This window comes from Phasianus colchicus, chromosome 19, assembly GCF_987193195.1.
Source record: "Phasianus colchicus chromosome 19, bPhaCol1.hap1.1, whole genome shotgun sequence".
NCBI classification, from domain to species: Eukaryota; Metazoa; Chordata; class Aves; order Galliformes; family Phasianidae; genus Phasianus; species Phasianus colchicus.
In genome coordinates, this window is record NC_143454.1 from 9655915 (window position 1) to 9683831 (window position 27917).

The 27917-nt window shown below is 47.2% G+C and overlaps 1 protein-coding gene across 4 annotated transcripts in view; it reads left to right on the forward strand.

Moving 5' to 3' along the window:
• COL5A1 (collagen type V alpha 1 chain) overlaps positions 1-27917 on the forward strand; it is a 127787-nt gene that overhangs the window by 14750 nt on the left and 85120 nt on the right. For 3 of the 4 annotated variants that reach the window (XM_090121356.1, XM_031601829.2, XM_031601830.2), the window contains exons 2-4: positions 12119-12286; positions 17006-17219; positions 17824-17986. In XM_090121356.1, the coding sequence (XP_089977482.1) occupies positions 12119-12286; positions 17006-17219; positions 17824-17986 (545 nt within the window). The remainder of the gene's footprint in view (positions 1-12118; positions 12287-17005; positions 17220-17823; positions 17987-27917) is intronic. The other variant, XM_031601831.2, reaches the window with a different exon arrangement.

Here is a 27917-nt window from a genome sequence, read left to right on the forward strand (position 1 = left end):
AAGATGAGCTGCCTCCATTTGTCACTGATTGCTGTGACTTTGCCCACGGGCTCTTGTATTATCCTGCTTTTGATAAAGGAAGAAAATAAATTCAGCAAGCACGGTGAGCCCTTAAAGCAAACAAAAAGGGCAATGCCAATGTAAATATATTTCACTACAGAGATAACCGTTTAAAATTAGCTTCTCAAGTCAGGGTATTCTGTGCAGGTAGAAAACCTGATGCACAAACTGCATCCCTCTTGCTTAGAGCTCAGGGTGCTGGCGGTGCCTGTAGTGGGTATCATAGTTTGCTTTGGTGCTCTGCCTGCTGTGACTGCATTTCTTACCATCGTGCAAATGGTGCTTGCTGTGCTGTGCTCTTCTACAAATGTAAGTTTTGATTACCTGCCTCTTAGGGATGGATTCTGCCAGCTTTATCACCTTGCCTTAAGTAAATTGCTGCTGAACATATCGGTGTTGTTTGAAAGCAGTTTAATATGCTGTTCCTTGGTGGGAATAAGGCCTGGAAGAATTGTGGGGAGCATATGGCTGTGCCAGGCATCTGCAGCAAACCTCAGCACTGCTGAGCCATGTTATGTACAAAGTTGGAATTTTGTTTCCTTTTAGAGAATTCAGTTGTCTGATGGAAAATCAGTCCTTCGTTGTTACCAAATGTCAGAAGGAGACTGGGAGCCCTTGCTCACAGTGCTTTCCCTGCTGTGGTGGCACTGTGCTGTGGGTCCAAGCTCTTTACTCGCTCACAATTTGTTGCTAGCAGTCAAGGTGCCAGAAGTATCTCCTGCAGAGCTCTATGTACTGGGATATGGAAGCATCGTTACAGCGGGTGATGAGAGGCAGCTTGAGAAAATATGCCCTGCAGGCAGAGCTGCCCGCCTGCAACCCTCTTTTCTTACCTGCTGTAATGAGATCTTCAGTTGCTTTCATTCATTAGATGGGAAGAGTTGAGCAGAGGAAAATACTTCAGCTGCAAAACATATCCTGCAACCTACAGCTTGTGATATGAAAGGAGGTCCTTGTGCTTGCTTTAAGGCATCAAATGTGGCTGTGTGGAGACTACTGCAGGGCTGTGTGTGTTTTTAGCAGTAACAGGACTTTGGTTTTGAAGAAATCCGTTTGGAAACTGGGTCTTCAAGTATGGTTGAATTCATATTTGGGAGTGTTTTGCTAGAGAAGTTTTATTGGTGCCTTGGGACGGGTTTGTGGAAAGGTTACCCAACATTTATCTGCCATTTTCCTAGCAGGGAACACTAATTGCTTTCTTGCTGAAGTTAAATGGGCTCACAGTCAGTCAGGTTCTCCTTATGAGTGTGAATAGAGGGTCACCTTTGCACTGGGCTCCCTGAGAGCATCTCCAGGAGGTTTGTGTTGGGCTGAGCCGCTGGTGACCAGGCACTGATCTCTGATAGAAGCAGCTTCCAAAGAAAATGTGCTGGGTTTGAGGTCCTCACATCTATCCTGGGGGTGGAAAGATCAATGGGATGGAGTGAGAAATTTCCTTTCTTACTGTTCCAGCTTAGCTTTGTGGTCCCAGATAACTTCATTTCTGTTCTCTCTGCTGCGTTCTGATGGATTGTCTTGCAATCCCAGCCCTAAAGGCCTCGTGAGCACAATAAAACTGAGGTAAGCAGAGGAGAAAGCTACTGAGGAAGTGAATTATGTACTTCAGCCATCCGTTGCCACCTGTCAGCTGGTGGTGTGGATGTGGCAGTGAGGAGGGGAGGTGAGAGGGTGAACCTGAGCTTCTTGTGATGAAAACAAGTTGTGCCCAAAGGCAGGACTGTGCCCTGGTCCTTTAAAGGGGTTTGGGAGGAACTGATACGAGGAGGCTGTGTGTGCATGGATTGCAGTGTATCTCCAGCTGTGTGGCTGGGGATGGTGCACAGGAATGGCTCAATCTCCTGGCTGCCCCTCGCTGCACTGGGAACGGCTGTGCTTATCTTCTGCTTCATCAGTCTGCTTGAAACCTTGCCTTAAAACTGGCCTGTGCACATTTTATTCTTGGTAAAGGCCACCGTAGGTACTTTGGCGTGCGTTTATCTTGATTTTCTGTGCTAAATGGATTACTTGTAGCCCTGTTGTGCCTGTATGCTGCAATAGGACCTCAGAATTGAAGCTCATTTTGCTGGGCAGGATGTGTGTGTTCAGGGGAAGCCTAGGCTGAACAGTGAAGGCAGAGATGCACAGAGCTTGCAGCGAGCGTTGTGGATGTCATTGGCCTCTAATTATTTGGTTAATGCTGAAGTAACAATAATAAAAAGCTTTATTTAAAGCAAACAAATGTGAATAATTATGTAAATATTGGTCTGGGCCAGCGTTAGAGTCCTGGGAAAGCTTTCTGGATGGTTATCTTGGATGTTTCTTTCCACTTTTATAGTGGAATATGTCAATTTAGATACTGTCTTTGGGTCTGAATTCTCCTTCGTGTTTAACAGAAGACCTGAGGAGTAATTTCAGTTGCTAAATGCAGCAGATATTCCCTTTAAGCAGTGAATGCACAAATCAGTGTAATCAGATTTAATGGAAAATATCTGAAAAACTGATTGTGCTGACCCACATAAATCATGGTCAGTGCTACAGAATGTCATCGTGGCCCCTGTGGGTTTCCAGCAAATACAGCTGTGATCTCATAGGGATGCTGTTACACGCTGAGCAAAACCTCATCAGTTGTTCAGGGCTCCTGAAGGAGCGGTGAGATTTGAGATGGTGCCTTTGCTGTCTCTGAGGGTTTGTCTCCCACAACAGGCAGGTAGGGGGAGGCTCGTGGTAATTAGCTCCTATTTGCCTCCTGATTGCTGTTTGTAATGGAGCTGCTGCTCTGAGGGAGTTAATGGGTTGGCTTTCTCCTCTGATGACCCCAGGTCAGAGATCGGAAAGGGCAGTCGAGGCCAAACACCAGTTTCTTGATATCACACTAATGCCATTTGATGTGCTCAGCTGATGGTAATAAAAGCCCTTCCAACCTTTGCCTGGACTGGGAAGCTGTGGTGTGGAGGAATCCTGCTCATCTCAGAATGCTTTGACTGCAAAACCTCCCCCGATGTGCTGTAACTTAATTTGGGCAGTAGGGAAGTATGTAACGCGCATACGATTTTTGATTTGGAAAGGAATGGAAGCTGAGTGTTGTGTTTGGATGAGCCTCTCTTTCTATGCATGTCTGGACGTGGGCAGATGATGTATTATTCTAACGGGTCCATAAAACCTTCCAGTGGTCTGAAGTAAAACAGTGCTCGTTCCCTACTGGAAGTAGGGGATGTTGGATCAGGAATGGGATCTGGATAAGTGTGGGTTGGAACTGAGAGCACCACGATGAGGTGGCTGTGTAAGCAGTGGATTTCTCCCTGTCCTGAGGGCATCCAGACTGCTGTGGTTGCTGAGAACTGATGAACTCACAGCCGTGGGTCTGTGGCTAACGCTGGAAAACAAGCTTTAGAAATGGTTTTAATGAAGGGAAGCAGGTATTGGAAACTTGCCTTTCAACTACATTTCTGGGGAAAATCAGATATTAAGCAAATGCTAAGGTTTTATTGACTGGAGCATCTGAAAGGAAGAATTGGTTTTATATTTATTTCCAAAATATCCAAGTAAACATTGGTGCTGGAAATAATTCAACGTTGAGCTTTTTAAAAGAAAAAAAAAAATCAATAGAATATTTGAACATCAAAATTATTTAAACTCGATGCCATAAACTTTATGGACAGCAAAACACCCACAGTGCATGAAAATGAGTCTTCAGTGGTTGTTCTGGAAGCAGTGCTGCCACCTGTGCCTGGAAGAAACCTCTCTGTGGTTTCCTTCCCCTTTTAAGTGGCTGATGTGATGCTCTGGTGCTGTGATGCTCTGGTGCTGTGATGCTCTGGTGATGCAATGCCAATCACTGCCCCACCTGTAGCTGCAGCGTGGTGGAAGCAATTGTAACGAGGTGGTTTGTGTGTGTTAATGTCTTTAATTAGGCTCGTGGTTGGGCAGTCTGCTTGAAGGACTGCGAAATGTTTAAGGGCTGTGCTGGCTATAGGAGGTAGCAGAAAAGGTGGTTTGGAGTGGTGGATGTTCACCCAAACTTTGTCCATTTGTTCTCTGTCCCTCTTGCACACGCGGTCAGGTGGTCACTGCATGAAATAAGCCAAGGGTTATTCCTTTGCAGGAAAACTGCCTGTTTCTGCCTGGAAAGTTTTGAGTGAGATCTCACACAGAGGGGATCAGTGGCCTCAATCCACATCTCCATGGTTTCAAACAAGGTGATGCCCTTGTTCTGGGTTCAGTGCCAAGGTGGTTTGACAGCAAAGAGAGAAAGCAAGGTGTTCTCTGCCATGAGCTCCAGCATCTTGGAATGGATGGGCAGCCCTGGCAGCTGCTGATGTGTGATGCCAGTGCTCTGAGAGGTTATTATTGCAGTTTTTTTGTGTGTATTATTCTTCTCTGCCCCTTCTGGGAGATATGCATGCCAACTTCTTTGTTCCTTGCAGGAGCAACAATTCTGCAGAGCATTAAAACCAATTGCAAAACTTCTGACTTAAACGCGCTGTTGGATCGAGCCTTAATTGAAGACCGTAAAGAGCATTAATTAGTTGATCATTATGGAGTGCTTTGAAAATGCAAATGTTGTCCAAGTGCCAGAGTGTCTGGAAACACATCGCGCTTCTTAGAGTGGGGACAAAGCGCTGTGATTTCCTTCCTCCCTGCAGCACACCTGCATGGGGCTCTGTGCTGCCTGCAGTTGGCTGAGCTGTGAGCACAGGGCAGGGTGGGGAGCTGGGCAGGCAGCTGTGACCCTCCGGCATCACCTGGAAAATAACAAGTACTTAGGAAAATGAGATTATTTTGCTTGAAACCGTTCTTAGCATGAAGTGAGACTTGTGGCTTGGTGGTTGGGTCACAAAATGGTTACAGTGGAGTGGGATTTGGAGATCTCCAAGTGTTGCTGGTGGCTGCAGATCCCTGTTCTGTGTGTGCAGTCCTGTGAGCAGCCAGCTGTGCCTTCATTGGAACAGCCTGATGTCAGAGAGGTGCTGCCCATGGATGGGGATTCCTCCCTGCTGTGAGCTGTGGTTGGGTGTATACAGAGATGCTGGTCTTCCCTGCTTACCGTGGGGGGAAAAAAGGTACTGTGCAGAGAGGGGGCAGCTCTCACATCAGTTATTTCCCTCCCTCAATCCAGAAAACAGAATTGCAGTGCCCACAGAGCTGCTTTCCAATAGGCTGTGCTCAGGTGGGTGGCAGACCCTAAGGATGAGGTTTCTATCCTTGCTGGTCCATCTGCACGTGTGCCCACAGCACTGCAGCAATCTGCAGCCTTGCAGGGATTCAGGTGATTTTCTTTTTGTATAAAGGACCCAGATAATTTCAGGGGGATGAAGAGAAAGAGTGTCTGTCCTTCTGTACCTTACTTACATCCATTCATGGCTGGCATTCAGAATCTGCTCCCAGAACTGAGCTCTAAGAACACTGTTAATCATTCAGAAGATGAAGTCATGCACGGTCACGGTTTCCTTCTGCAGATCTGCTGAGTGTTTGTGGCTCTAATAACTTAGGAAGTTTTAGAGTCCATTCACCCTCACCGCTTCTAAAGGGCAAGGCTCCTGCCAGCAACCAAACTGCTGCTGGAAAGCTTCCCAAAATGTCACAGTGACTCAGAACACCATCCGAGCAGTGGGGAATGGGGAAGGTTCCCCCTGGATGTGATGCTGCTCTTGTCATCCTCCTTCCTCAGGAAAATCTGAAACAGTCCCTCCTTTGGAATGAATGGGATATTTGCTCGTCTTGAATGGGGATTTTCCCTGAAATCTTCAGTATGTTTGCCTGTTAGCTGTGAATTGCCCTTGAGTTCTGCGTGGCATTTGCAGCAAAGATTTTCTGCGTGGTTTAATCATATTCTGCAGAGGGAAAGGCTGCTCTTTGCTGCTGACACCACGGCTTTGTGAGGAACCCAAATGACTGATTATTTCAAAAGCAATTATTTATGCTCAAAGGAACAAAGATTATTTGATCTGTTGGATTTTAGTGTAGCTCTTGCAGGGCTGCTCCAGTGTCAGTTCTGGGTTTCTTTCCGTCCCTTTTGGGATTACGCATACGATCTTTCGAATCTGGCTTGGCATAATGGTTTCCTTTGTTCACAGTTGGGACTATTTGGGCCTTTACAAACCCCACGAGGGGATGATGTGAGTCACTGGTGAAATATTCAGCAATCTTACAGCAATGTGAATTGACACAGATCTGTTGCAGTTATTGGAACCAAGCTGATGTGCACCAGATGAGTATCTGACCCTGTTTGCAGATGGCCTTTTTTGCCATATTATGCCCCTTCCTAGGGAACAAACTTCATAGCTTCAGCCCTGCGGTTCAGACTCCCCAATTGTCCTTCTTGAAATGCCTTTCCTTTGTCCAAATGTCATTGCATTTTACTGGGCTGCTGCCATGCTGAAGAATTCAAGGGGCTCATAGTTCAGTCCAAAGGATGCTTGAACAATGGCAACTGGAGCTTAATGTTATTGTGTGTTTATATTGCCTTAGCCTCTGCCACCTTGTTTGTTTAGTTAATTATCCAAGGGCTGGAGCTAAAAATTCAGTGGTGGTGAGCAGTGAATATATGTTGAGATTCTCCAGGTGTGGACTGCATGTTGCCCAGGGAAGCAGTTTGATTCCCATCTGCATTTAGCTCTTCTGGATCTCAGTGCAGCAGCACTTACCTGCTGGTGCTTGAATAATTCCTGCTATAATCTTACGTGTTGATGTAAACCTTTGGGTAGTGGCTTGAGAGCAAGCAAACCTCCAGCATTAGTGAAGTGGGCACCTTTTCCTATTGAAGGCTGTGCTGAAGGGCAGCATTAACTCACAGCTTGGGGGCTTTGGGGCTTCTGGTGGAAATCATTTTTTCCTTTAAAAGCAGGCAGTAATCTCTCCATCTCTTCCCAGGGGTGTTTTTTTGCTGTGTGTTCAGGCAGCCCTGCGGAACCTTCCCTGCCTGTTTGAGGAGATAAGAGAGATGGTGTTGTCCTGCATCGTGCTGTTTGTGCGAGATGTATTGGTGCTATTAGCTGGGGGAAAGATGGTAATAATGTCATATTTGTCATCTGAGTACCTGGAAATCCTTACAAAATGATGTCTTGTAACCTCCTCAAAACAGATGCTGGTGATTGCGAGGCTTAAAGATGAGAGAAACGAGATGGGAATGTTAAGGAGCATTCTCTCTGGCATCAGTAGACCTTGTTTCATTGAAACCAGGGAGCTTCATATCTACCTCGCATCCCCCAGTTTGCCTGGTGCTCACTGGCTCAGCCAAGGTGCTGTGTGTGACCAGAAGCACATCTGTGTGCAGCAGCTGGATCTGCCCATGCATGGGGCCCTGTGCTGCTCCTGGAGGTGGTGATGGGCATCCAGGGCAACTCAGGTGCAGGAAAGGGCAATTTAAGCTAGTTCATCTTGGGCGACTGTGAGCAGGGTAACAGCAGTGCATCTCCTCCCTTTTTCTATTACAATTCTTTCCACTTTTCTCTGAGACTCAGGGATCTTCTCAGAGAGATGCTGCTTTGGAAATAATCCTCATTCACCTTAGTGCTGCTGTTTGCTGAAGATGGAGACTTGTGGGTTGTTTTTTTTTTAATTGCCTGTTCACACAGAAGGGCTTTCCTTCCTATTGAGCCTGAATCGTTAGCAAAGTGACACGTGGATACAAAAACACCCAGACTGCTGGGTTGCACGTTAAGTGATGGAGAGTTGCAGAGGGCACCTGGAATCGGTCAGGAACATAAATGCCTATTCATTCTTCAGCTTGTGACCTTGACTCTTTGGCAATAGTCGCACGTAAGCTGTAGTATGACTCAGTGCTGTGTCGTGAAGTCCTGAAAGTTTTTGGATGCCCTTTGGCTGTTGAGAAACCAAATATAGAAGAATGGTTCTTTACCACGGCGGGTTGGTGACCTCCTCTCCAGATGCTCAAATGTCACATTTTTTTTACATTAATACAAAAATACATTGGCTGTGCAGAATTAATGCCTTTCAGGGTATTGGAGGGGAATATTTTCACTTAGAAAGATGTTATAAAGCAAAAGGGTGAAGAAAGGGTGTTTTTTTGCCTTTGACCGTACTGTCAGCTAATGCTGAACATGCTCTGGATGTACCCTAAGATGGAAATACTATGTAGTGAATGGGGAAGTCTTAAACCTGTTTTTAGACACTGTTGTCTATAAGAAGGCACCTGCACTGCCACAGATACAGCACAGCTATGTGTGTGTGTGCAAGTTTCCCTCATTAAACTACTGTGTTAAAGCCTGTTCAGCTTCTGCTCCATTGAGGTTTCTGGGGACCTTGTGACCATTTCAGTGATGAGCAAAAGGAGGTTTGAGATGCAGGTCTGTTTTCAGCCAACGCAAACTTTGCTGTAGCATCCTTACTGGAAAAATGCATAGAGGTCTGAGGATGGGAAAAGGTCAGTCTGGGTGCTGGCTCATCGAGTGCTGTGGGTACAGCTGGCATTGCAGCACCACTGCTCTGACTGGGGGAGTTTAACTGCTGCAGATTCCCTTGGGAATAAGGGTTTAATGAACTGCCGTGAAAAATGATGGGAGGGGATTGTTTGGAGTCTTGTGACGTGTCGTTAGGTAATCTTTCAGACGCTGGGGCTGCAGATACCCACCAGTAATGTATAAGCAACTTATGCATCCTGACGCTCAGCCAAGTGCTTTGGGGAGTGGGGTGAGCAGAGGAATGCTGAGAAGTTCAACTTCCGTAGGTAAAAGCAAAACAAGATGCCTTGGCCAGGGGAGATGAAACGTGGGAGAGCCTGGGCTTGCTATCTAACCTGGTGAGAGAGCAGCACAGCCTGAGGAAAGCTCGGTGCAAGTCAGCAGCTTGGTGGAATCGGATCTGACAGCTCACTCTCTGCTGCTTTGCGTTGTGGAGAGTGGTATTATAAACCTAATACCAGCTGCCTCTATGCCAGGCTTTAGCATGTAATTAAATCATTACAAACCTGATTAACACACATATTGGTCTTGTGGTTTAAGCCCTGAGTAGACACGGAGGAATTAGGGATTTCATTCCTACTCTCACCACTGTGTGCTCAGCACAGGGTCCTTCATCTCTGCCCTGTGCAGAGCAGGGAGTGATGCTCTGCTTTCTCATCACAGGGCTTCCCATACTGCTGGGTGCAGCTTTTGGAGCACTCTGAGGCCAGTTTGGATCTGACTATGGGTATTTGTCATTTGCTGCTTTGCCTTTTGGGTTTATGGCCATCCTCCTCTGGTGCAGCAGGGGCAGAGCTGCTGCCCTCCTTGGGCAGCCCTGTGCATCTCAGGTGAAAGAATGATCCAGTGTGTAACATGGCATAGTAATGTTATTCATAAACCAGCAAAAAAAAAAGCTTTCATGAAGCAACAACTAATTGAGTTCTCGGATGCAGGCCAAACCCAGTGCAAGCTTGTAAGAAATACCTTGCAGGGCCAGTCCTGGTCAGCTGGGCTCTGTCCTTCTGGGGTGATTCCATCAGAGCTCCTAACAGGAGACTGCGGTGCTTGGATTTGGCTGAAGGAGAAATAAATAAGCTGGTTAACTGGGCACAAACAGGAGTTGCTCCTGTGTGAATCCCGACTTTCTGGGTAGCACTGGAGGATTCCATGCTGCTGAACTGCTCCTCTGAGCAGTGCTGGAGTGCAGCAGGAACAGGCTGAGGGCTTCGGTTGGCTTCTTGCCTCTCTGGGAGCGAGCAGAGGTGACAAGCACACATCTGACCCGTGGTTTTCCACTCCCGTTTGCTGCTGTGATTCACAGTCTGCATTCTGGGCAGCACCCAGGTTGCTGTTAGACTCGAACATCTCGCTTTGAGCTCATCCATCACAGTTAGAGAAGGACGGGGAGTCTTCCAAACGAAGATGAATTGCACGTTGTGTTGGGAGCCTGAGAGCTGCGTGGGGCAGCAGACACTGAAATCCTCCTTCAGAAAGGAGGAGCGCAGCACGGAGTGCCACGATGGAGGGTGAGGGTGGGTGGGAGATTTCCGAATAGCAGCTGCAGGCCTGGAAGGCGGTGTGATTCTGCTAATGCATATAACCAGCAAAACGTGCTGCTGGTGCCTTCGTGCTGCTCTTCCTCCCTGTACGCTGCACAGTTACAGCAGCGCGATGAGCGAGGCTCCAAATCCCCTGCAGCCGCCTGGGGAGCGCGGCTGATGTCAGGAGTCTGGAATTCGTATCCCCTCCCCCTGCCTCTGCCTTTTTCCCTTCTTCTCCATAAATAAGTTCTGGAGGTGGCTGGGAGCTGGCTGATCTGAATCTCCCGGAGCACAGGGAGGGGGGCTGGAAGCAGAGCTGGAGAATAAGCAGTCGAGTCGCTTAAAGGCGGCTTGTGCTGTGAGCATGCAGAAATCTCTGCGTGAAACAAAGCGTGGTCAAAGGCAGCGGGGAAGATCCAAGCTGTAAAGGCAGCTTAGACAAATGTCATCCATATTCTGTGTCTAACAGGAATGAGAGACGAGGAAACGTTACAGCTGCGTGCTGCTTGGGCCAGACTCTCTCAGCTGGTTTATTATCTGCGGCGTTGACTCGGATCTGCCATATGTTTGTAATCTCTCAGTTGAGGACCCAATTTCTCAGGATTACGGAAACTTTTTTAAAGCTGCCTAAAAATGTACATGACTTTTCCATGCAAATATTAGGCAGATCATCTTGGTAACCAAAGATTTTTATGCTATAAAAGATCTGCTCGTCATATTTCTTTCCATTGCTGTTTTTTGTGTGCGTTCAATGCTGATGTGTGTGCTGTAGCCCGTCCCCATGGATGCAGTCAGTAGCATATGGAACAGGCTCTTGGGATGTTCTCCTGTGAATCCTTTTCTCTGGTCTTTCTAGTGAATGCTTGAGCCCAACATGAGGCCCTTTTTTCATTATTCTTATTTTTCCCTCCCTTAAAAACTTTCTCCTGTTTTTTTTTTTTTTTCTTCCTGTCCTCTTGGAGATCATTTATTTTTTAATTATTTTTTTGGCATGTTGGTGATGGTGATGCCATGTGCCTTCATGGCCATTGCAGTAATGGGGTGCCCTGGGACACAGGTGGAAGCTGGGGCCCAGGGGGATTGGCTGGGATATTGCAAATGTCAGAGTGCCTGATGTTTGGCTGCCCTTGAGCTCTGAGTGATGTCTCTCTTCAGGGGAAATAATGGATCGTGGGGCAAATGAATATAGCTGTGATGTATTGTGCAGGCAGGGCTAGATGAAGCTGTCGTGCAGGCGTTTGCTTCGGGTGCTGCCATGGGTTTGCTGAGTTGGGAGGTTTGTCTTTCTGACAGCGCTTTGCTGCAAGTATCAGATCAGGATTCAAAACAATTTATTGTAAGCATTTAAAGTCGGGTCTGATTACTGCACTTCTGGAAATACCATCTCTCCCAGTGTGAGCAAGACCAGATGAGGAAGTTAACGAGATGGAGCACTCACATTACTGAAGACCTCAATATCTGGAGGTGACAGCCTGCTGGTGTGGGTGTGTGGGGTGTGAAACCTCTCCTTTACATACTCATAGGTTTTCCTGCTGCCCTGTAAAGTCATGAGCCTGGTGGATAAGGACAGGGAGGGCTGAGGCCAGGAGCTTTTTTGCTTCACACTGTTGGTCTGTTATGTGTGCTTGCTTCAGGGCATGCTCAGCTGAAGGTCATGCCATGCCCTGAATTGCTTTTTGGAAAGCCAGGGCATAACTGGACTTTTCCCCTTCCATCAAACTTGTGTTTTGCTGCCTGCACGTGTGTGTGTTTTGTGCAGCAGTCAACACGAGGCAATGCTTGCCAAAGGGGAGATCTCCTTTCCTTGCCCCAGGCAGGACTGGATGCACAGAACCCTTTGAGTGAGCCTGCAGGAGCAGCACCAGCACTGACACATCACACTGGGACGATTCTGCCACAGCTTGCTTACAACCCTAAGCGTGGCCATGGGTTTACCTCTTATTCCAGCTGGTGTGAATTGCCCCATGCTTGTTTTTCATCATACAAGTGTGTAATCCTTAGGGTTACTCACTCTGGTATTTGCTTTAAAACTTATTTTTCTTTACATCAACTAACTTAAGAATGGAGAAGTTTGCCTCAGCTTACTTCTGGCCCTGTTGCCTATTAATTCTTGTTCTCTGCTTTTCTTTTTTCCAGCAGAACCTGCAGACCTCTTGAAGGTATTAGATTTTCACAATTTACCTGATGGTATCACGAGAACAACAGGGTTTTGCACAAGCAGAAGATCTTCAAAAGAAGCAGATGTTGCTTACAGAGTAACAAAAGATGCTCAGCTCAGTGCACCGACAAAGCAGCTGTATCCTGGTAAGTCTGCAGCTTTTTGTGTTAGCTATATAGAAATACCTGATCCTTTTCTCAGCTTCTCCAGACGCATACAAGGCACTACACACTTCCTTCCTATTCTCTATGTGTTCTCCCTTGGCAGAGAATGAGTGATTCTGCTATTTTTGGGGCTGGGTTGCAAACTTACAACCATCGAACGCAGCAGTAAGTCCTTTTGTCATTGCATTTGCATGTAGTGACAGGTTTCATCGAGGGAGATGTGGCCAATGCCTCCACATATGTTCCCTCCTATATTAGAAAGTTTGTGCTGTCTCATTATCACACAGTGATGTCCAGCTGGGAGAGACTTGGAAGATGCAAAGGAGCGCAGGCTGCGTTGTACTCTGCGTGTGTAGAGTGCCAGGCACAGTAGGAGCCTCTTCTGTGGCTGTGGTGTCTTGTAACACAAATAAGCACCATAAAAAAAAAGAATAGACTGCCCCACAAGAACAGATGTCCCAAGAAGATTGTTTGAAGAGGCTGTGGAGGTTCATTAGAGCAAGCCACAGAGACACAGGAGTTTACAGAGCCCTTGAAGAGTGCTGCTTTGAGGAAATGTTTCCAGTTTGGAACAGAGTGGATTTAAGAGCTTCCCAGTGGTTGCTGGAGCCACTGTGAAATCTTGTCTGACAGCCTTTTCTTGGTGCAGAAAGCAGAAAAGTAGAGACTTCTGGCCAATTCAGGAAAGATGGGCTGCCACTGCCTCAAGGAGTTCAACCCAAGAGCATGCAGAACTGAACCATGGTTGCAGAGGGTAACTCCATATCGTATGAGAATCTCTTGGTTTTGACTCATCTCGCTGTTTGGACGTCCTCTAAGTTCTTGGCTTGCTTCTGCTGTTTTTCATGGGCGAGATGCAGATGGTTTCCTTGATGTCATCAAGCAACTTCTCAATCACTTCCACTGGACAACTGTGGAGCAACTGAGATAGCTCTACTTCCCTCTGGATTCTTATGAAATAATCTGCTCTGCTTGCTCAGGTGATGGGAAGGGAAGAGCAGAGCAGGGAAGCCCTGCTGTCTTCCATCAGACCCACAGCTGTTTGCTCAGAACATCCCCATAACGAGCTGTGACTTGAGCTCCCACCACCAGATGAGTGAGAGAGGGGAGGTAGAGGCATCGAAGTGATTGCAGCGCAGTGTATGAGGGGAAATGTGGCTTTGGTGACTTCGTGTGTCACAGAATAACTTGCCCTCTCTGCTCTTGAGCACCACAGACAAACGTACGCAGTGCATAATATTTTGTGCTAATTAGAAGTTGGTGTTTTTCTAAGATGGTAATTTTACAGGCTTTGCATTCTGCTTCTGCAGCACCGCCAGCAAAGCAAGATGTATATTTATATATATATATATATATAAAGCCTGTCTGTTTTTCAAACCCACAGGAGTGAGAAAATCTGCTGAGATGCTCTTTGTCCTCCCTCCATGAATAAGTTCTGCTTCCCCACAAAACCATGCTCTTCCAGCAGAGGCAAGAGAGGCAGGGTTTTCAGTGGCAGCCAGCAGAATGTCATTTGCATTCTTTTAGCAAATTCTGCCTTCTTTGTGCTGCTTGTGGGTGTCTGCACATACAGATATGTATGTATTTAAGAGCTGAAGAATCTCTATTATAACTCGAACAGTCATCTCTGCAGAAAACATCCATTCCAAAACCGAAAGTTTTCTCAGATGAAGAACAAGACCAGAGCTTGGTGACACCACCAAGAAGCTGTTCTGCTCTGAGAAGTGGCTGCAGGAATGGCACCAACTTGCACAACAGTTCTGCTCTGTGGTTGTACTTGGAACTTGATCAGCTCATTGTTTTTGCTGGTTGTTTTTTGTCTTTTATAGCTAAAGCTTTCTGGTCCTTCCTGGATAGAGTCAGAGCTCTGCCAGGTCCCTCTGCTACACCTGCAGCACCAGAACTAGGAAGGCATCCCTGATGTCTGTGTTTTGAAGGCTGAGCTTGCATGAGAGCCTTCCATCCTTGGTCCCAGTGCTCAGGAAGGAAGAAGCTGGGCCCGATGCTGCTCATGTGAAGCAGTGGATGTTGGGGGCCGTGCCACCCTTGTGCCCACCCCACACCTCAGTGTTGGCTGCTGGAGCAGTGATGCTGGCTCTCCCCATGGATTCATCTGCAGAATGGGGGTCTGAACCCTTTGCTGCTTTGCAGGATGTGGTGAATTTGAAAGACTTTGGTCATGAGGTTAAAAATAAAGACACCACGGTGAGCCAAACTCAGCATTAGTGCAGGGCTATTAGGAGGAGAGAGGGATGCGCAATGAGCTCACTTGAGTGGACTGCAAATCAAGGCTTATTCCCAAGCCCCTTGTTGGGGATGACTTCCCTGTCTTTAAGGGGATTTGGAACAGTTTCTATGCTCTCCATGTATTTATTGTCATGTATATATTGTCCGTGCGGATGTGTTTTCATACATCACTCAATAGCCTGGGTCACTTCTGTGACAGTGAAGGCATTGTTATTTTGCCAGGACAGCAGAGCAGTAACAGTAATGTCAGCTATAATTCATCTGTTATGGTTATTTGGGTTGAGAAAACTCGCGTCACCATGGAGACATTTTAATAATAATGAAAAAAAAAATTAAAAGCAGCTTTTTAATGAGTTGGCAGCTTGCTCAAGTTGAAAGGTACTGTATTGTGGATTCATAATGAAATTTTGGACATGAACTATTTTACATAAAAGGCCCCAAACTCTAGCCTGTAATTGGAACCAGGAAGGCGTATGGTCTTGATTGAGCTCTACAGGAGGATTTGTGTACATTCAGCAGGAGGGAGATAAAGCTCAGTTCATCCTAGGGGAGGCACCAAGATCAGATGCCTGCGTTGCCAGATATCTGGGTCTGTGTCCTAGGAGGAAAATCTTTCTGTTATTACCACAGCACTGAATTATTATAAGGCACTGAATCCTCCATTCAGAAGATGCTTTCTGCTTCTTTACAAACGTGATGTAACTGGGTAAGGGATGCTGACTGTGTGTCTGTGCAGGTGTCCCCAGGTGCCCACTTGGTGCCTCCTTCTGCCTCCTCCGTTGTTCTGCAGTGTAGTCCTCTGCTGGAGGGCTAGATCCACTTACTGCAGTAGTTAATAAAGTTTGAGCAATTCCCAGGCAGAAGAAAAGAGTGATTTCATGGCCTCTTTCCTTTTGAATTTGTGAGCTGAGCTGTAATCAGAATTCCCTGCTCACGCGCCCATACCCAGGTCAGAATCCCTTATGTGCCACTGGGATACCATCTAAGAAAAGCCTGTAGGGGCAAAGGAAACCTATTGGAAACTTTTGGGCACTGAGCTTGACAATTTTTGTGGTTTATACAGCTGTGAATCTGCAGTTGAAAAATGCTCTATTGTTGTTCCCTTCGCTGCGCCCTGCCGCACGCAGATGGTCACACACACACATACCCTGCTGCCCATGGCAGGGCTGCCCCACTTTGCTGTGCTTGGTATAAGATTTCCCAAGCAGATACCCAGCAGTACAATGCAATCCTTGTTGCGAAAGCCTGGACCTTGGAGGAAAGATACCCTGCACGTCTCACGCTGCTGAAATGAGGTTACGCCCTGTAGGGTACCCTAATTTTTTGTAGGTCCCGTCGTCCACCAGGATTTGATCAGACAAACTCCTTTAGTAATGCATCTGGAGTTTTTAAGACCTCCTCTTCAACGCGTGCATCCAAGCTTTTCCATTTGTGACGGTTCTATACGAATGGCAGAGAAAAGACAAGCTAAGGAGACGCGTCCTGCGCACGGCACGACTTGGTGATGTTTGTGTCCACTTGAAACTTTGAGTGCATCAGCCCAGAGTTGCAGGGGATGAACCCTTCCCATGCAAACTTTGCAAGAATGGAACGATACCACCTGAGATCAGAGAAGTCTGCTTTCCTGAGTGGAGAGAAATCATGGAAACTTGTGAGCTGTTCAATATGCAGACAAACCGGCATTTCCTGCTGTTTGCCAGATTTATTTCTGCTCACAGATATTTTTTTTTCCCCTGTACCAGCCCTGAAAGCCAAAGCCACAGAATGCTCTGTTCTGGGCCTGGAATAGATGAAACCTGATGCAATTCCCCTACGTCTTTACACACAGAATTGGAGAGTTTTATTTGCCTAAGTGGCGTGGAATGCTTACCTCCCTCTGTCTTCCTGATGTATTAAGTTAATTTGGAGATGGCGTGATAAATGAAATAAAGGAAGTTTTTGCCTTCTCTCCTTAATTCTCCAGGACACATCGAGGAGGAGTTTGGTGCAAAGAATAGATTTAAACCAACGGTTTTTTTTAGAGCCTCTGTTTTCCTAGCGTTGTATTCTCACCCTAGAAGACCTTGAACTGTGCTGTGTTGCAAGTTGAAATACGGAGTGGATTTTGGCTCTGTGGCAGTTCAGTGTGGGCTGGCAGAAGGCTTTCTGATCATTAATGAAAGATCCCTGGTGACGTTCAGTTCTGTGCCTTTAGAATTGGTAGCCCTGGAGAGGCACTGCCCTGCTCTGGCTTTGCAGGTGCAATCTGCTTTAGGTTCTAGCCCTGTATCTCAGTAGGCTTTGGGGGAAAAGATGGGGCTCTTTCCCAGTGTATGCTTTTAGAGATGCTGATGTACACACATCTGGAGGGGTGAACAACCAGCCTTCTTCATGGAGATCACTAGGCAACCTATTGTTCCTGTAGGGATTCATAGTCAAGGCAACCTGACTAACCTCTTTGCTTTTCCACTCCAGCTTCCCCATTCCCAGAGGACTTCTCCATTTTAACCACTGTAAAAGCGAAGAAAGGAGGTCAGTCCTTCTTGATCTCAATTTACAATGAGCAAGGGATCCAGCAAATTGGTGTGGAGATGGGTAGATCTCCTGTATTCCTGTATGAAGACCATACAGGAAAGCCAGGCCCAGAAGACTATCCTCTCTTTAGAGGCATTAACCTAGCAGATGGCAAGTAAGTGAAATTTTGTGCGCCAAGGAACAAACAGTACATTGTTGATAACAGTACCAGCATGTGTTGTGTAAAATTGGAGTCCTACAAATGTCTATACATACATCCCATTCTTCAGCTGTGCCCTTTGGCAGATAAACAGTGCGTATGTAAAAGGTGAATCCTGTACCAGTTAGTGCAAATTGTGTTGATGCTCATGGGGATAGCAGCACTGTTGGCTTCTGTTATGACAAGTCCAGAGGAAACTCTTTGTCGATAAAAATCCCACTTGGATCCTTCACAAGACATAAGGAGGGTGGAAGGAGGGTTAGCCAGGGAGTTATCAGGATATTTTTCCCCTTCTCTGCCCTTCGTTGAAGCAAGAGCAGGTGCTCTCTGAGCTATTTTGGAGAGTTGAAAAGCAAATGGCATCTGCCAACACAGTCATTTCTCTTTCCAGTGACTCACGTAGAGTCTGCCTAAAGCTGATTTTCATCCATTTGCAGATAATAGCTGGTGTGAAGGTTTGCAGGAGAGTTTATGAGGGATTCGTTGTTATTGCAATCGTTGGCTTGCTCTTGAAAGACCAAGGCTCCGTGTAACATCTGTGGGCTGTGTGTTCTTCCAGGTGGCACAGGGTCGCCATCAGCGTGCAGAAGAAAAACGTCACCCTGATTTTGGACTGTAAAAAGAAAATAACCAAGTTCTTGGATCGAAGTGACCATCCCATCATTGACGTCAATGGCATCATTGTATTTGGAACGAGGATATTAGATGAGGAAGTCTTTGAGGTAAGTCATGATGATGAGCAGCTCTGGAGGCATCCTGTGGAGCTGGGTTTTGGTTTTGAGGGCTTGACAGCTCTTTTTTGGAACGTACCTTGGATTTTTGCACGGAATTCCTTAAGATGTAATTCAGTTTCTTAGAGATTGTGTTCTGACTAGTTAAATGCTTCCTCTTGTATTGATGCAAGCAATGGGCCAGGTTGGCTGCTGGAGAATCTCCCCTGGTTCTCTGCTTTCACACCCCTGCTGAGGTTTTAGACCAGCTCCTCTGCCAGAATCTTATGGGTCCGTAGCTCTTGTGCTTTGTGTTGATGTAAGAGGCTCCACTTTTGAAAGTAGCAGGACTTCATTTATCCCTGTGTTACAATTTAAATCCTATTTGAGGGGCCGTAAACAGAAGAGTCTCTCTTGCAAATCAGTTTTCACAAAGTCTGTAGTAATCTGCTGGTTTTCCATGCACTGGTCATTGATTCCTGGTTCCTTGCACTGTGACTCAAGGAGTCTCCTTGACAGCTTGTTTGGCAGCCCTGTCACCTCCCACACAGCGACTGCTTTTTAAAATGCAGCCCCAAATCGTGATGGGTGGAATGTTCCCATGAACTGCTGTGATTTAAGTGAAGAGATACAGGATTATTTATAGACAAGGTACATATGGTAGAAGTTCTTTTCCCATAGTTCAGCAGCTAGTTGAATGCATGCATTTTGCTAGCAACCTCAACTCCTGTGCCCTGCTGTACTTCTGAGGCTTTTATGTGTGCAGTAATCTTGTCCCTGATCTTGCTTGCAAGCTACGCTTGCTTCCCTGAAATCAGCAGCAGTGCAGTGGAGAGTGTAAACCAAGGCCTTGACTTCCCTACTCCTTATTTATTGAGTTTGCACAGAGGAAGTGCTGTATCTCATGGGCCTCCCAGCCCAGCAGAGGGATGGGAAACATCCATCTGGGGGATAATTAGAACTGCAGCGAGGCCAGCTCCTGCCTGCACTGTGCTGTCACTCAGAGAGTTGCAGTAATGTTACCAACAAACAGAGCAGGGATGCAAGGACTGAGTGGTGCTGCCAAAATCCCAGTTAGGGAGCTAGCAGAGAGTTTCTCCATTGCATTAAATTAATAGGCAATCCCTGGGAAGGCTGACAGTTAAAAATGGCAAGTAAAAGCTGAGTTTAATGGGTGATGGAGTGTCTCGCGAGCATTGGACATGCTGTCAAAAATGTTGCACTGGTTGCTGTATTTAAGTGGAGCTGTTGCATAAAGCAGTGAGCTCCCATGGGGTGCTGCTGGGGTCTGGGAGATCTGATGGCAGAAATGGGTGTTGCATCCAAAACCGATAAAGAAACGTAAGCTGCTTCATTTTGCTGCTGTTTGGTGAGGACCATCTCTTCCTTCATAGAGGAGAAATACTTCTGGCTAAATTATTTCCATTGAGGGAGAGGGCTGTGCTCAGTGAACCCTCTTAGATCCTGGGGGGTGGTGTAAAACAGAGCAGTGTTTCCCCTTTGCTGGAGGCTGCTGCCCTGTCATCAGCCCTAAGTGCAGAATGCAGCTATGGGGTTGTTGTGGGTGCTTCCTGAGAAATGTTATGGTTATTTGAGCAGAAATGAACAATTAGCAAAGTTGTTTGTTTGTTTTCTCCTGTATACTGCACATCTATGTTGTAAAACGTCGGTAGAAGCTTTTGAGGGAGGAGGGAGAGAAGCAAGCAAGCCTCTCTAGTTCTGGAATTTGTCCTTTCCTTTTGTCATCCTCATCAAACAAAGAGGGTTTTCAACATATGCTCTCACACAAACACTAATCAAGATACCAGCAGCTTTAAACTGAACGTAATTAATAGTTTTCATGAAGGCAGTGGACTATAACCTAATTTCCTCCATATCTCAGCAACTCAATTTCCTTTCGGCCCTCCTTTCTTCTCTGCAATCTGCACGCTGAAGCAGAAAGTGTGTGGGGAGGGCTGAGGCTCAGGATGATGGGAAAGAGGTGCAAACAATTAGAGGGCTGTGCATTCTTGAAAAGCTGATTGCTTCTGGGCTGAGCAATGGGCTGAAGCTGCTGCTGTCCTGCAGGCAGCTGCCCTGCCAGCCTTGGCTTGCTGCTGCTGTGCTGCCCAGTGTGTTTGCAGCCTGGCTGTGTGTCTGTCTTTGCTGTGGAGGTTTCTCCATCCTGTTGTGTGGTGTGGGATGGAAGGCAGTGGCTGGGAGAGCTTAGGCAGGCTTTGTCTCAGCTGGGATCAGCGAGAGCACTAAGTAGTGGGAATTCCCATCTGTCTGAATCCCGGGCAGGGCTGAGACCAAATAAAACCCCAGCACTTCTTTGGAAGGTCATAATTATTTAAACTGGGGTCGCAGCAAAGCGGCTGTGCAGTGTTTGTCACTTGGGTGCATGGATGACCATGTCCTCACTTGTGTTCTGCTGCAGAACTCAGCCATGCAGGAGGGATGGGGGGAGTGGGTTCAAAACATTTCTGTAGCGCAGTGCTCTCCTGGTGGGGAAAAAAACTGCTTCCTCTCCTTAACATTCAATTAGCTGGGCGGCTGAGTGGGTCTCTTTGAGGATCTGGGAACACTGGGTGGGTTTGAAGAGTGGCCAAGCTGAGAGCCTAGGTTGTAAGAGTTAAGTTTTGTGCAGAGCTGTTGTTTGCAACAGAAGTGTACAAATGTCAGGACAGGGCTCGGGCTGCAGTGGCTGGCGTCAAGCTGTGAGTGAGAGGCTGCTGTTGTGAGATTGCAAAGGCCTTTTGCAGGGGGAGAGAGCAAAGAAATAGCCCATGGGATGGGAGAAACTCTTGGCACTCTTGCAGCAAGCAGTGCTCCTGCGGCTATGGCAGTGCTGGGAGGAGGTCAGAAGGCACGTGGATGTGTCTTGTTGTTAGGGGGATTAGCAGTTTCTTTTGCAGTTTGGATACGTTAGAATGCAGATTTGTAGTGATCTTGTCCTCAAAAGGCTGAGCACCAAACGTGGGGGGGTTGTTCCAGAGCCTCACTGCAATGTGCTGGGTGATGTAAAGCACCCTCTTGGTGCTCTACTCCTCATCCAGGTTGTTTGGATGCTCTGTGAGCTCTCATGGGAGGTTGCCCATGGAAGACGGCCTTGGCAGCTAACTTCTGCTCCATGCACTGCTTACTGCTGAGTTTGGGGATGTCAGTCCCAAGCCAAAGCCCCAGAAGGCTGTGTGTGTAGCCCAAACAGCATGCTGCTCATTTAATCCATTTGACTGCTGCATCCATGGACTCTGGGAACAGCATCTCCCATGGGATGGCTTTTCCAGGTCAGCACGGAGGTGGTCCTGGGGAAGGGCAACCTGGGCTGAAGAAGGTCTGGTTTAGCAGATGTGGGTTGAACCAAAGTTCAGGTCCTGGCTTGGTAAGGTCACCGGTGCTGTGTTTCAATCCCAGAAGTGTTTGTATTATAGCAGTGAACAAAGAAATCCCATAACATGCAGCTGGAGGTTCTTTATGAATGGAAAGTGCTGCATAATGTCTGAAGCAGGTACCCATTACCTCCACGGCTGGGTGAGGTGAACTCACACCCTCTGCAGTGCTGTGTTGAAGCATCTCATGTAAACCCACAGAAGCTCGTTTCCTGCAGCAGTGTGGGGGCCCAGCCCTGTTCTACTGCACAGCCCAGCAAACTGAGCAATGGGCTGATGAACAACGTGCAGTTTGCCCAACCCTCACCCGAGTCCCAGGCGTGTGTTGTCTTCCATAGTTCTGAATTGTTTGTGGTTCAGCCACAATGGTGGAATAGTAGAATAGTGCCTGGTGTTAGTGTAGATGAAATCAGTTTTCCCATGAGATGAAAAGTTCAGTGTGCATGCTGCTTTTTGATGGTTGGCTTCTCAGGAAACGAGAGGAGCTCATTTTGTGCAGCTGAGTCCCATAACTGTGTCTTATTGGTCCAGTTGGTACCATAAAACCAAACGGTTTCTTTTGATGCTGCCAAACAAGGTGTGAAGTGAGAGGGTCTCCCAGACACCTGCATGTACCTTTCTGCCAATGCAGGGAAGCTGAGGGCTGGTGGAAACATCTGTTCTTGGCTTAAGCCAAATGCTGGCCTGGGATGAGGTGTACGATGCTAAAAGGATGGCACTTATCCTCTCTCCTCCTTTGTGTTTTTGATGGGTTTTGTTTGTGTTTGAAGACCACCAGCAAAATGAAGGTAGCAGAAATGGAGAGAGGATGGGCTGGAGTGCTGGGGCTGCTCTTAGGGCCACCGAATGCATCAGTGCTCTCAGCTGAGATGTTTGTGCTGTTCAGGTGCTGTGCTGCTCTCAGTTTGAAATGCCAGCTCTCTTTTCATCTTCTGCCTTGTTTACACTTAGACAAAAACAATTATCACTGGGGTTGATAATCCCAGATTTCATTTCACAGTCGTCATGGCTTTCTCCTTCCCCATGCCCTTGGATTTAGCATTTCTTGCTCAGGAGAAAGCTCTTAACTTTACCTTTTTTCAACATTATTTTTTTTTTTTCCAGATACCTCCAAGCTTACAAGATTGGATCAATAAATTTTGCTTTAGCAAAAGGTGTTCCGCAGAAAATAGTCTTTCTATCTGTTCAAATGCATCTTACTGTAATTTTTTTCTTTTTTTTTTTTTTTGGTGCTGGAGGACAGATTTAGGGCTTGCTTTTGCAGGCAGAGTGCTGTTAACATGTTAAATAGCCTCTATCTGCTCCTGCAGGAGGATAACTGTGCTACTAATACAACAGGCTTTTGGGAAGGTCAGGCTGGTGGCAACTGCAAAGCTTGCAGGCTTTCTCACCTCATGGGGAGGACCTCGTGGGGAGCCTCAGCTCCAAACATCATTCATATCTAGGCCCTGCTGTGCAAGAGCAAAGAAGCACAAGGCGCTGGTGCAGGTGGGAGCGCTTACCAAAAAGGAGCAGCAAGGTCCCCAGCATCCCTGAATCAGGAGCTGCATTCTGCACGGTTTTGGGGGCAGGAAGGAACTGGGCAAAGCTCGTGCTTAAGTTCTTGTCAAGCTTCAAAAAACACTTTTAAAATTAATTAGGGTCGTATACTAACCTGGATTTCTCTGTCGGGATGCACCACAGACGCACGCTCCTGTGTACTTTTCCCTGCCTCAGCAGACTGCTGAAAGAAGTTAATTTACAGTTCTGGCTGCCTGCTTTCCTGGCCCTGCCAAATCTGATTTCACCTCTTTTGCTGTAGAGCCTTTCAGGGAGTGCAAAGAGTCGATGTTTTACACCATCGGCTTATACTGTGGTGTGAGATGATGGAAAATGAAACATCCTGAGCCAGCATTAGGGTTCTTTATTGAAGATGTCTGTAGCTTTCCCCAGTCTCCTAATAATTCTCCATTTAGTTGCTGGTTTTCTCGTCATTTCTTCTGCTTTTTTTTTTTTTTCCAAAGGGATCCTCTTTAGTGAAATGGTGCACTTGAGACATATGGATTGAATCACAGAGCCAGGCTCTTCCAGAATAGCAGTGCTGCCTAGAATATATCTGCAACTGCTGAAGCTTTTGCCTCCGGATGGCTTTGCAATTAATGGTGAGATTTTTGTGCCAGAGGCCAAGCAATGCAGTCAGTTTAATCAAAACCCCAACGTGATACTTGGCTCGGGTTGGCAAGTCTTGTGCATGGGATTGTCTTACCCAGGTGCCCAGGGACGTCATCTGGTTTTATCAGCGTGTCTGCGAGTGCGTGCAGAAGAACTGCAGAGCAGCTTGTGAGAGTTGCAGTCTGTGCTTAAGGTGGTTTATTCTCATCCCTGAAGTGACACGGTTCCTTATGATCCTTATCTGTCAGGTTCCTGTAAGGGGAGTGAAGGTTAGGGTGGTAACACTGGATTAATTGTTTATGTGTGCTTTGCCCAAACGCGTGTTTTTCACTGAGATTTTCTGGGTAATTGGCAGCTCAGACACCTGGACTGCAGTCAAGCTTTGTGGCTGGGGTCAGGGTTGCCTGTCATGATGTGTATTTTGTATTACGACTAATAAAGCAGCATCGTTAATGTTTTAATTCTTTTTTTTGTAAGTGATAAATTCCATTTCTTTAACTGTAAAAGGCTCTGTGTGCTTGTCATGTGTAGGTTGTTACTGGAGTTTGCTGCTATCTCATGCCTTCTGGCCAATGATTGCATCCAGTGCAAGGAGAGACGTGCTTTATAGTTCAAACAGATCATAAAAGTGCTTTTATTGATGCTTAACAGCAATGCAGTGCATCGTGTATCTTTTAATCCAGCCAAGATACACACCCAGGCTTGGGAAGCTGTATGGCATCGCTTCATGCAGTTATCTGAGCCAAGCCCTGCTCTTATAGCCAGAGTAGCACAAGGCCTGATGGCACGGGTTTGTCCTTGGCATGGGTACCATTGAATGCTAGCTCCAAGGCAATGCGTTGCTCTTACTGGTTGATTAACGTGTAATTAACTGTTTTTGGATAGCTGAGCATCTGAAATGCTGGCTGTACAGAGGTAGTGTAGTGGTACACAGTTTGCAGTTGTGCCCAGGTGTAGAAACAGGGTAGTAGTGGTACATAAACGGGAGGAGATTTAACTGGAGCAATTTCTGGAGGGGTCCTTCTTTGTGGTTTTGCTGGCACAGCGTGATGGATGCTGAAGATACGGAGCGATTAGCAGTCATTAAAATCTATTGGTAATACCTTTTGTAAATGAAGGGCAGAGGTCCTGCTCTACTCAGGGGACCACTTGGCTTCCTTGCCTGTTCCAGGACAGTGGCTGCATCAGCAGCAATGCGCCACAGACAAGTTTTTGTAATCATAGTTCAAACAAGAAGCCTTAAATTTCATTTCCTTCACTAGCCACTCCTGCAAGCTCATTGTTTTTGAGCTGCTGCCATTTTGGAGTGGATGGATGAGGATGCTGAGTTGGGAGAATGGTCAGTGGGGGAAGGATACTGAGCAGTAGCATGAGGGCTCTCTATCCCTGTTGTCCCTTTGGGCCACAGAAGCCTGGAGAGGAGAGGAAAGCTATGGCCCAACTTCCCCTGGCCAGGAGACCCTCCTGCAGAGAGCAGTAAGCAGTTCAGACAGCTAACAAGGGGAACAGAGCAGTCTCTGGTAGGCGAAGCTCATCTTTCAGTATAATTTCCATCCACTGCAGGGACTGTGGGGTTTGGGGAGCAGAGTTCTGTCTGATTGTTCCTGACGCTCACCTGGCAGAGTTTTTGTATCTAAATGCTGGCAGGCAGCGGCGAGGCAGGCTCGTTACACATGATGGATGCTGTTCGGAGCCTCCTCATTACTCTTTCAGCCCATGGCTTCGTTTGTAGCTCGCTTCCCCTGATGGCTGGTGGGTGGGAGGGAGGAAAGGAGGGAGGAGAAGGGGGCTCGGTTCTTCCATGGAAACTTTGAGGTGCAGAGGGCTGATTGCGGAGCCGATGGGTGATGTAATGCTGGAAACCCTCTCCTCTCCAGTGACATCATGCCAGGGGTCCCAGTAGTGTGGGGGACATTGGTATCTGCTGGGAGCCACTGTGAGAGGACCTGGGGTGTGGGAGACACTGCGTGAGAGCAGATGGACACATTGAGAGACTGGGAAAGATTTTCTCCACCTTGAGCATGGGGGGAAAGCCAAATACTCGTGCTATTGGGGAGAAGTTTCCAGCTGAGCTTTGCTGGCAGCGCTGCTGCACAATATGTAAAAGCCATTACTGAGAGCAGCGAAGAACCATGGTGTGCCAGTGGCCCAAATCAGTGCATGTTTCCCCTTCCCTGCTAATTTGGAAACCTTGTTCAGTGTGGGAGGTCACACCAATTAGTTTTATTTGCATAAGCGAATTTTTTGGCACCGAGGCTTATGGACAGGCAGGCATTCTCTTCCACATACAAAAAGCCTGCTTTGCATGGTTGCAGCAAATTGTTAGAGGAAGTGCAGGCTCGATGGAGCCAAACTGGTGCCTGGAGGAGCAGGGAGACAGGCGCCGAGCTGTGCAGTGTGCTGCTCAGGCAGGGGCTGTGCTCACGTCCTTGCTGACCCTCCAGTGCTCAAACTGAGGTTTCTTTGCAATTTAGGGCTTTGTTACTATTGTCCTCCCTTTGCAGGACCCTGCTTTCAGGGGTCAACAATCTGTCGTTTCCCTAAGGCATGGAAAAGTGTCCCCCTAACTAGGGGACCTCTATTAGTCGACTTGGTGTTCAACCCATTCCCTCCTCATTGAGGTACGAACAAATGGAACACATGTTCTTTGCACATGGTGAGGACCTTCTTATTTTATTTTAATTTTTTTTTATTTTTGAGGCGGTCTGGGCTGCTTGCCAAAGCCCAAAGGAAAATCCTAGCCTGCTCCAGACATCCCCGGTGTGCAGGTGTACTGCTTACTTCCACAGAGCCGAGCAGGATCGAATGTATGTGTTCACAATAAATATATCACCCTGGGGATGGGAGCTGGAAGAGGGTATTCCTAATGAGTTGTGCAGAGTATTGGATGGGATTTGTGTACTCGTGTGTGTATGTGTGTTTTCTATTCCCTCCAAGAACACGGAAAAAAGCCTCTCACCGTGGGCTCATTGTTCTCCCCACGTAGCCACATACTGGCCACGGTTCAGGAGGTCAGAACCTATTTGAACAAACAGTGCTCTGGCCGCTGAAGCGAAATGTGTGAGGAGACGAGAGAATCGGTGGTGAATATTGCATTTGTGCACTGTTCTCTGCTTTGGAATGTCTGCAAACACAGCACGGTTTTCTTGGGGCTTCGATGCCTTGCATAAGCAAATGTATCTGCAAATTATGTTTACCCTTTTGCAGCTTGCTGCTCAGAATGCTGAAATCTGAGCTGCGATGCTCAGCCATCGCACTGGTCGTGCTGCAGTCATCCCTGGTCTGAAATGAGTTTGTTCAGATAACAGCATTTCTAGGCTGAGAGTCACATCTGCGTGCATGGAAGCCATAGGGTAGCAAAAGCCAGCTCCTCTTTTGGGATGAAAAGCTTGGCGGGTGCCCAGTTAGCTCTGCTAGGGGAGCTGAGCAGGACGGTGCCTTTAAACACAAAGCTTTGGAATGGTGAATTTAAGGTGGGAGAGGGGAGGTGTTTGAATGCAGTGGGCAGGCAGTCCTGTCTCCTGGAAGGAGGAAAAGGTGTGCAGATGGGAGGCGTTAGGAGTGCACGTGCACCATAGCTCTGCTCTCTGTTTCCAGCTCTGTACTGAGCAGCGTGGGGCAGGTTTGCAGGAGTGCTGGGAAGCAGCAACAGAAACCTGCACAAAAGTTTCCTTCTCGGGTGGTCCCAGCAGATGTGTCCCATGCAGTGCTCCATCATTTGGTAACCACTGCCTGCCAAGCACTGGAAAATTCTTTCCCAACCAAAATTTGGTGTTAAGTTAAATTCTGAGTGTGTCAGCAGATATCCCCATGGCTAAGCATGTAATCCCACTTACATCCTGAGATAACTTTGGCAGCCAGGTCAATTTTCCTCCATTGCCTTTAATCCATAAAACCTGGATTCTGTAGTTACCTCCTGGGGCAGAAAACATTCCAAGTGCTGATTAAAAGCCTCTGTGTAGACAAAACCCCTTGATCCCGAGCCACCTCAGCGAGGAGGGCTGGGGTAAAACCTCATGGTGGATCTCGGGGTGGTGATGGTGCCAATGGAACGTCCTTCAGCTGAGATGAGAACAGCAGCTCCACTTCCAGGTTGATCCAGCATTGAGAAAAGTAAAATTGAAGCAAGTAGAAGCAAAGGGTGTGCAGCTTTGGTACCTTGGTGCTTAGAAGAGCTCTAGGTGCTTTGAGCTGAAAGCAGAAAGCCCTGGTGGATAGTAAAGAGCCACCCTTGGGCAATGGGTGCAAGTCCATAGAGGGAGGCTGATGCTCTGCAGAGTGAGCCCTGGGCTTTGGAGCTGCCTGAGGGCTCCCCTGGGGTTTGGGAAGCATTCAGAGGGGAGAGGACAGGAAGGAAACCATGCAGGAGCAGAGTGGGCTGGCACCTGGTTGCTCTCACTGCCTTTGTAGCAGAATTGTGA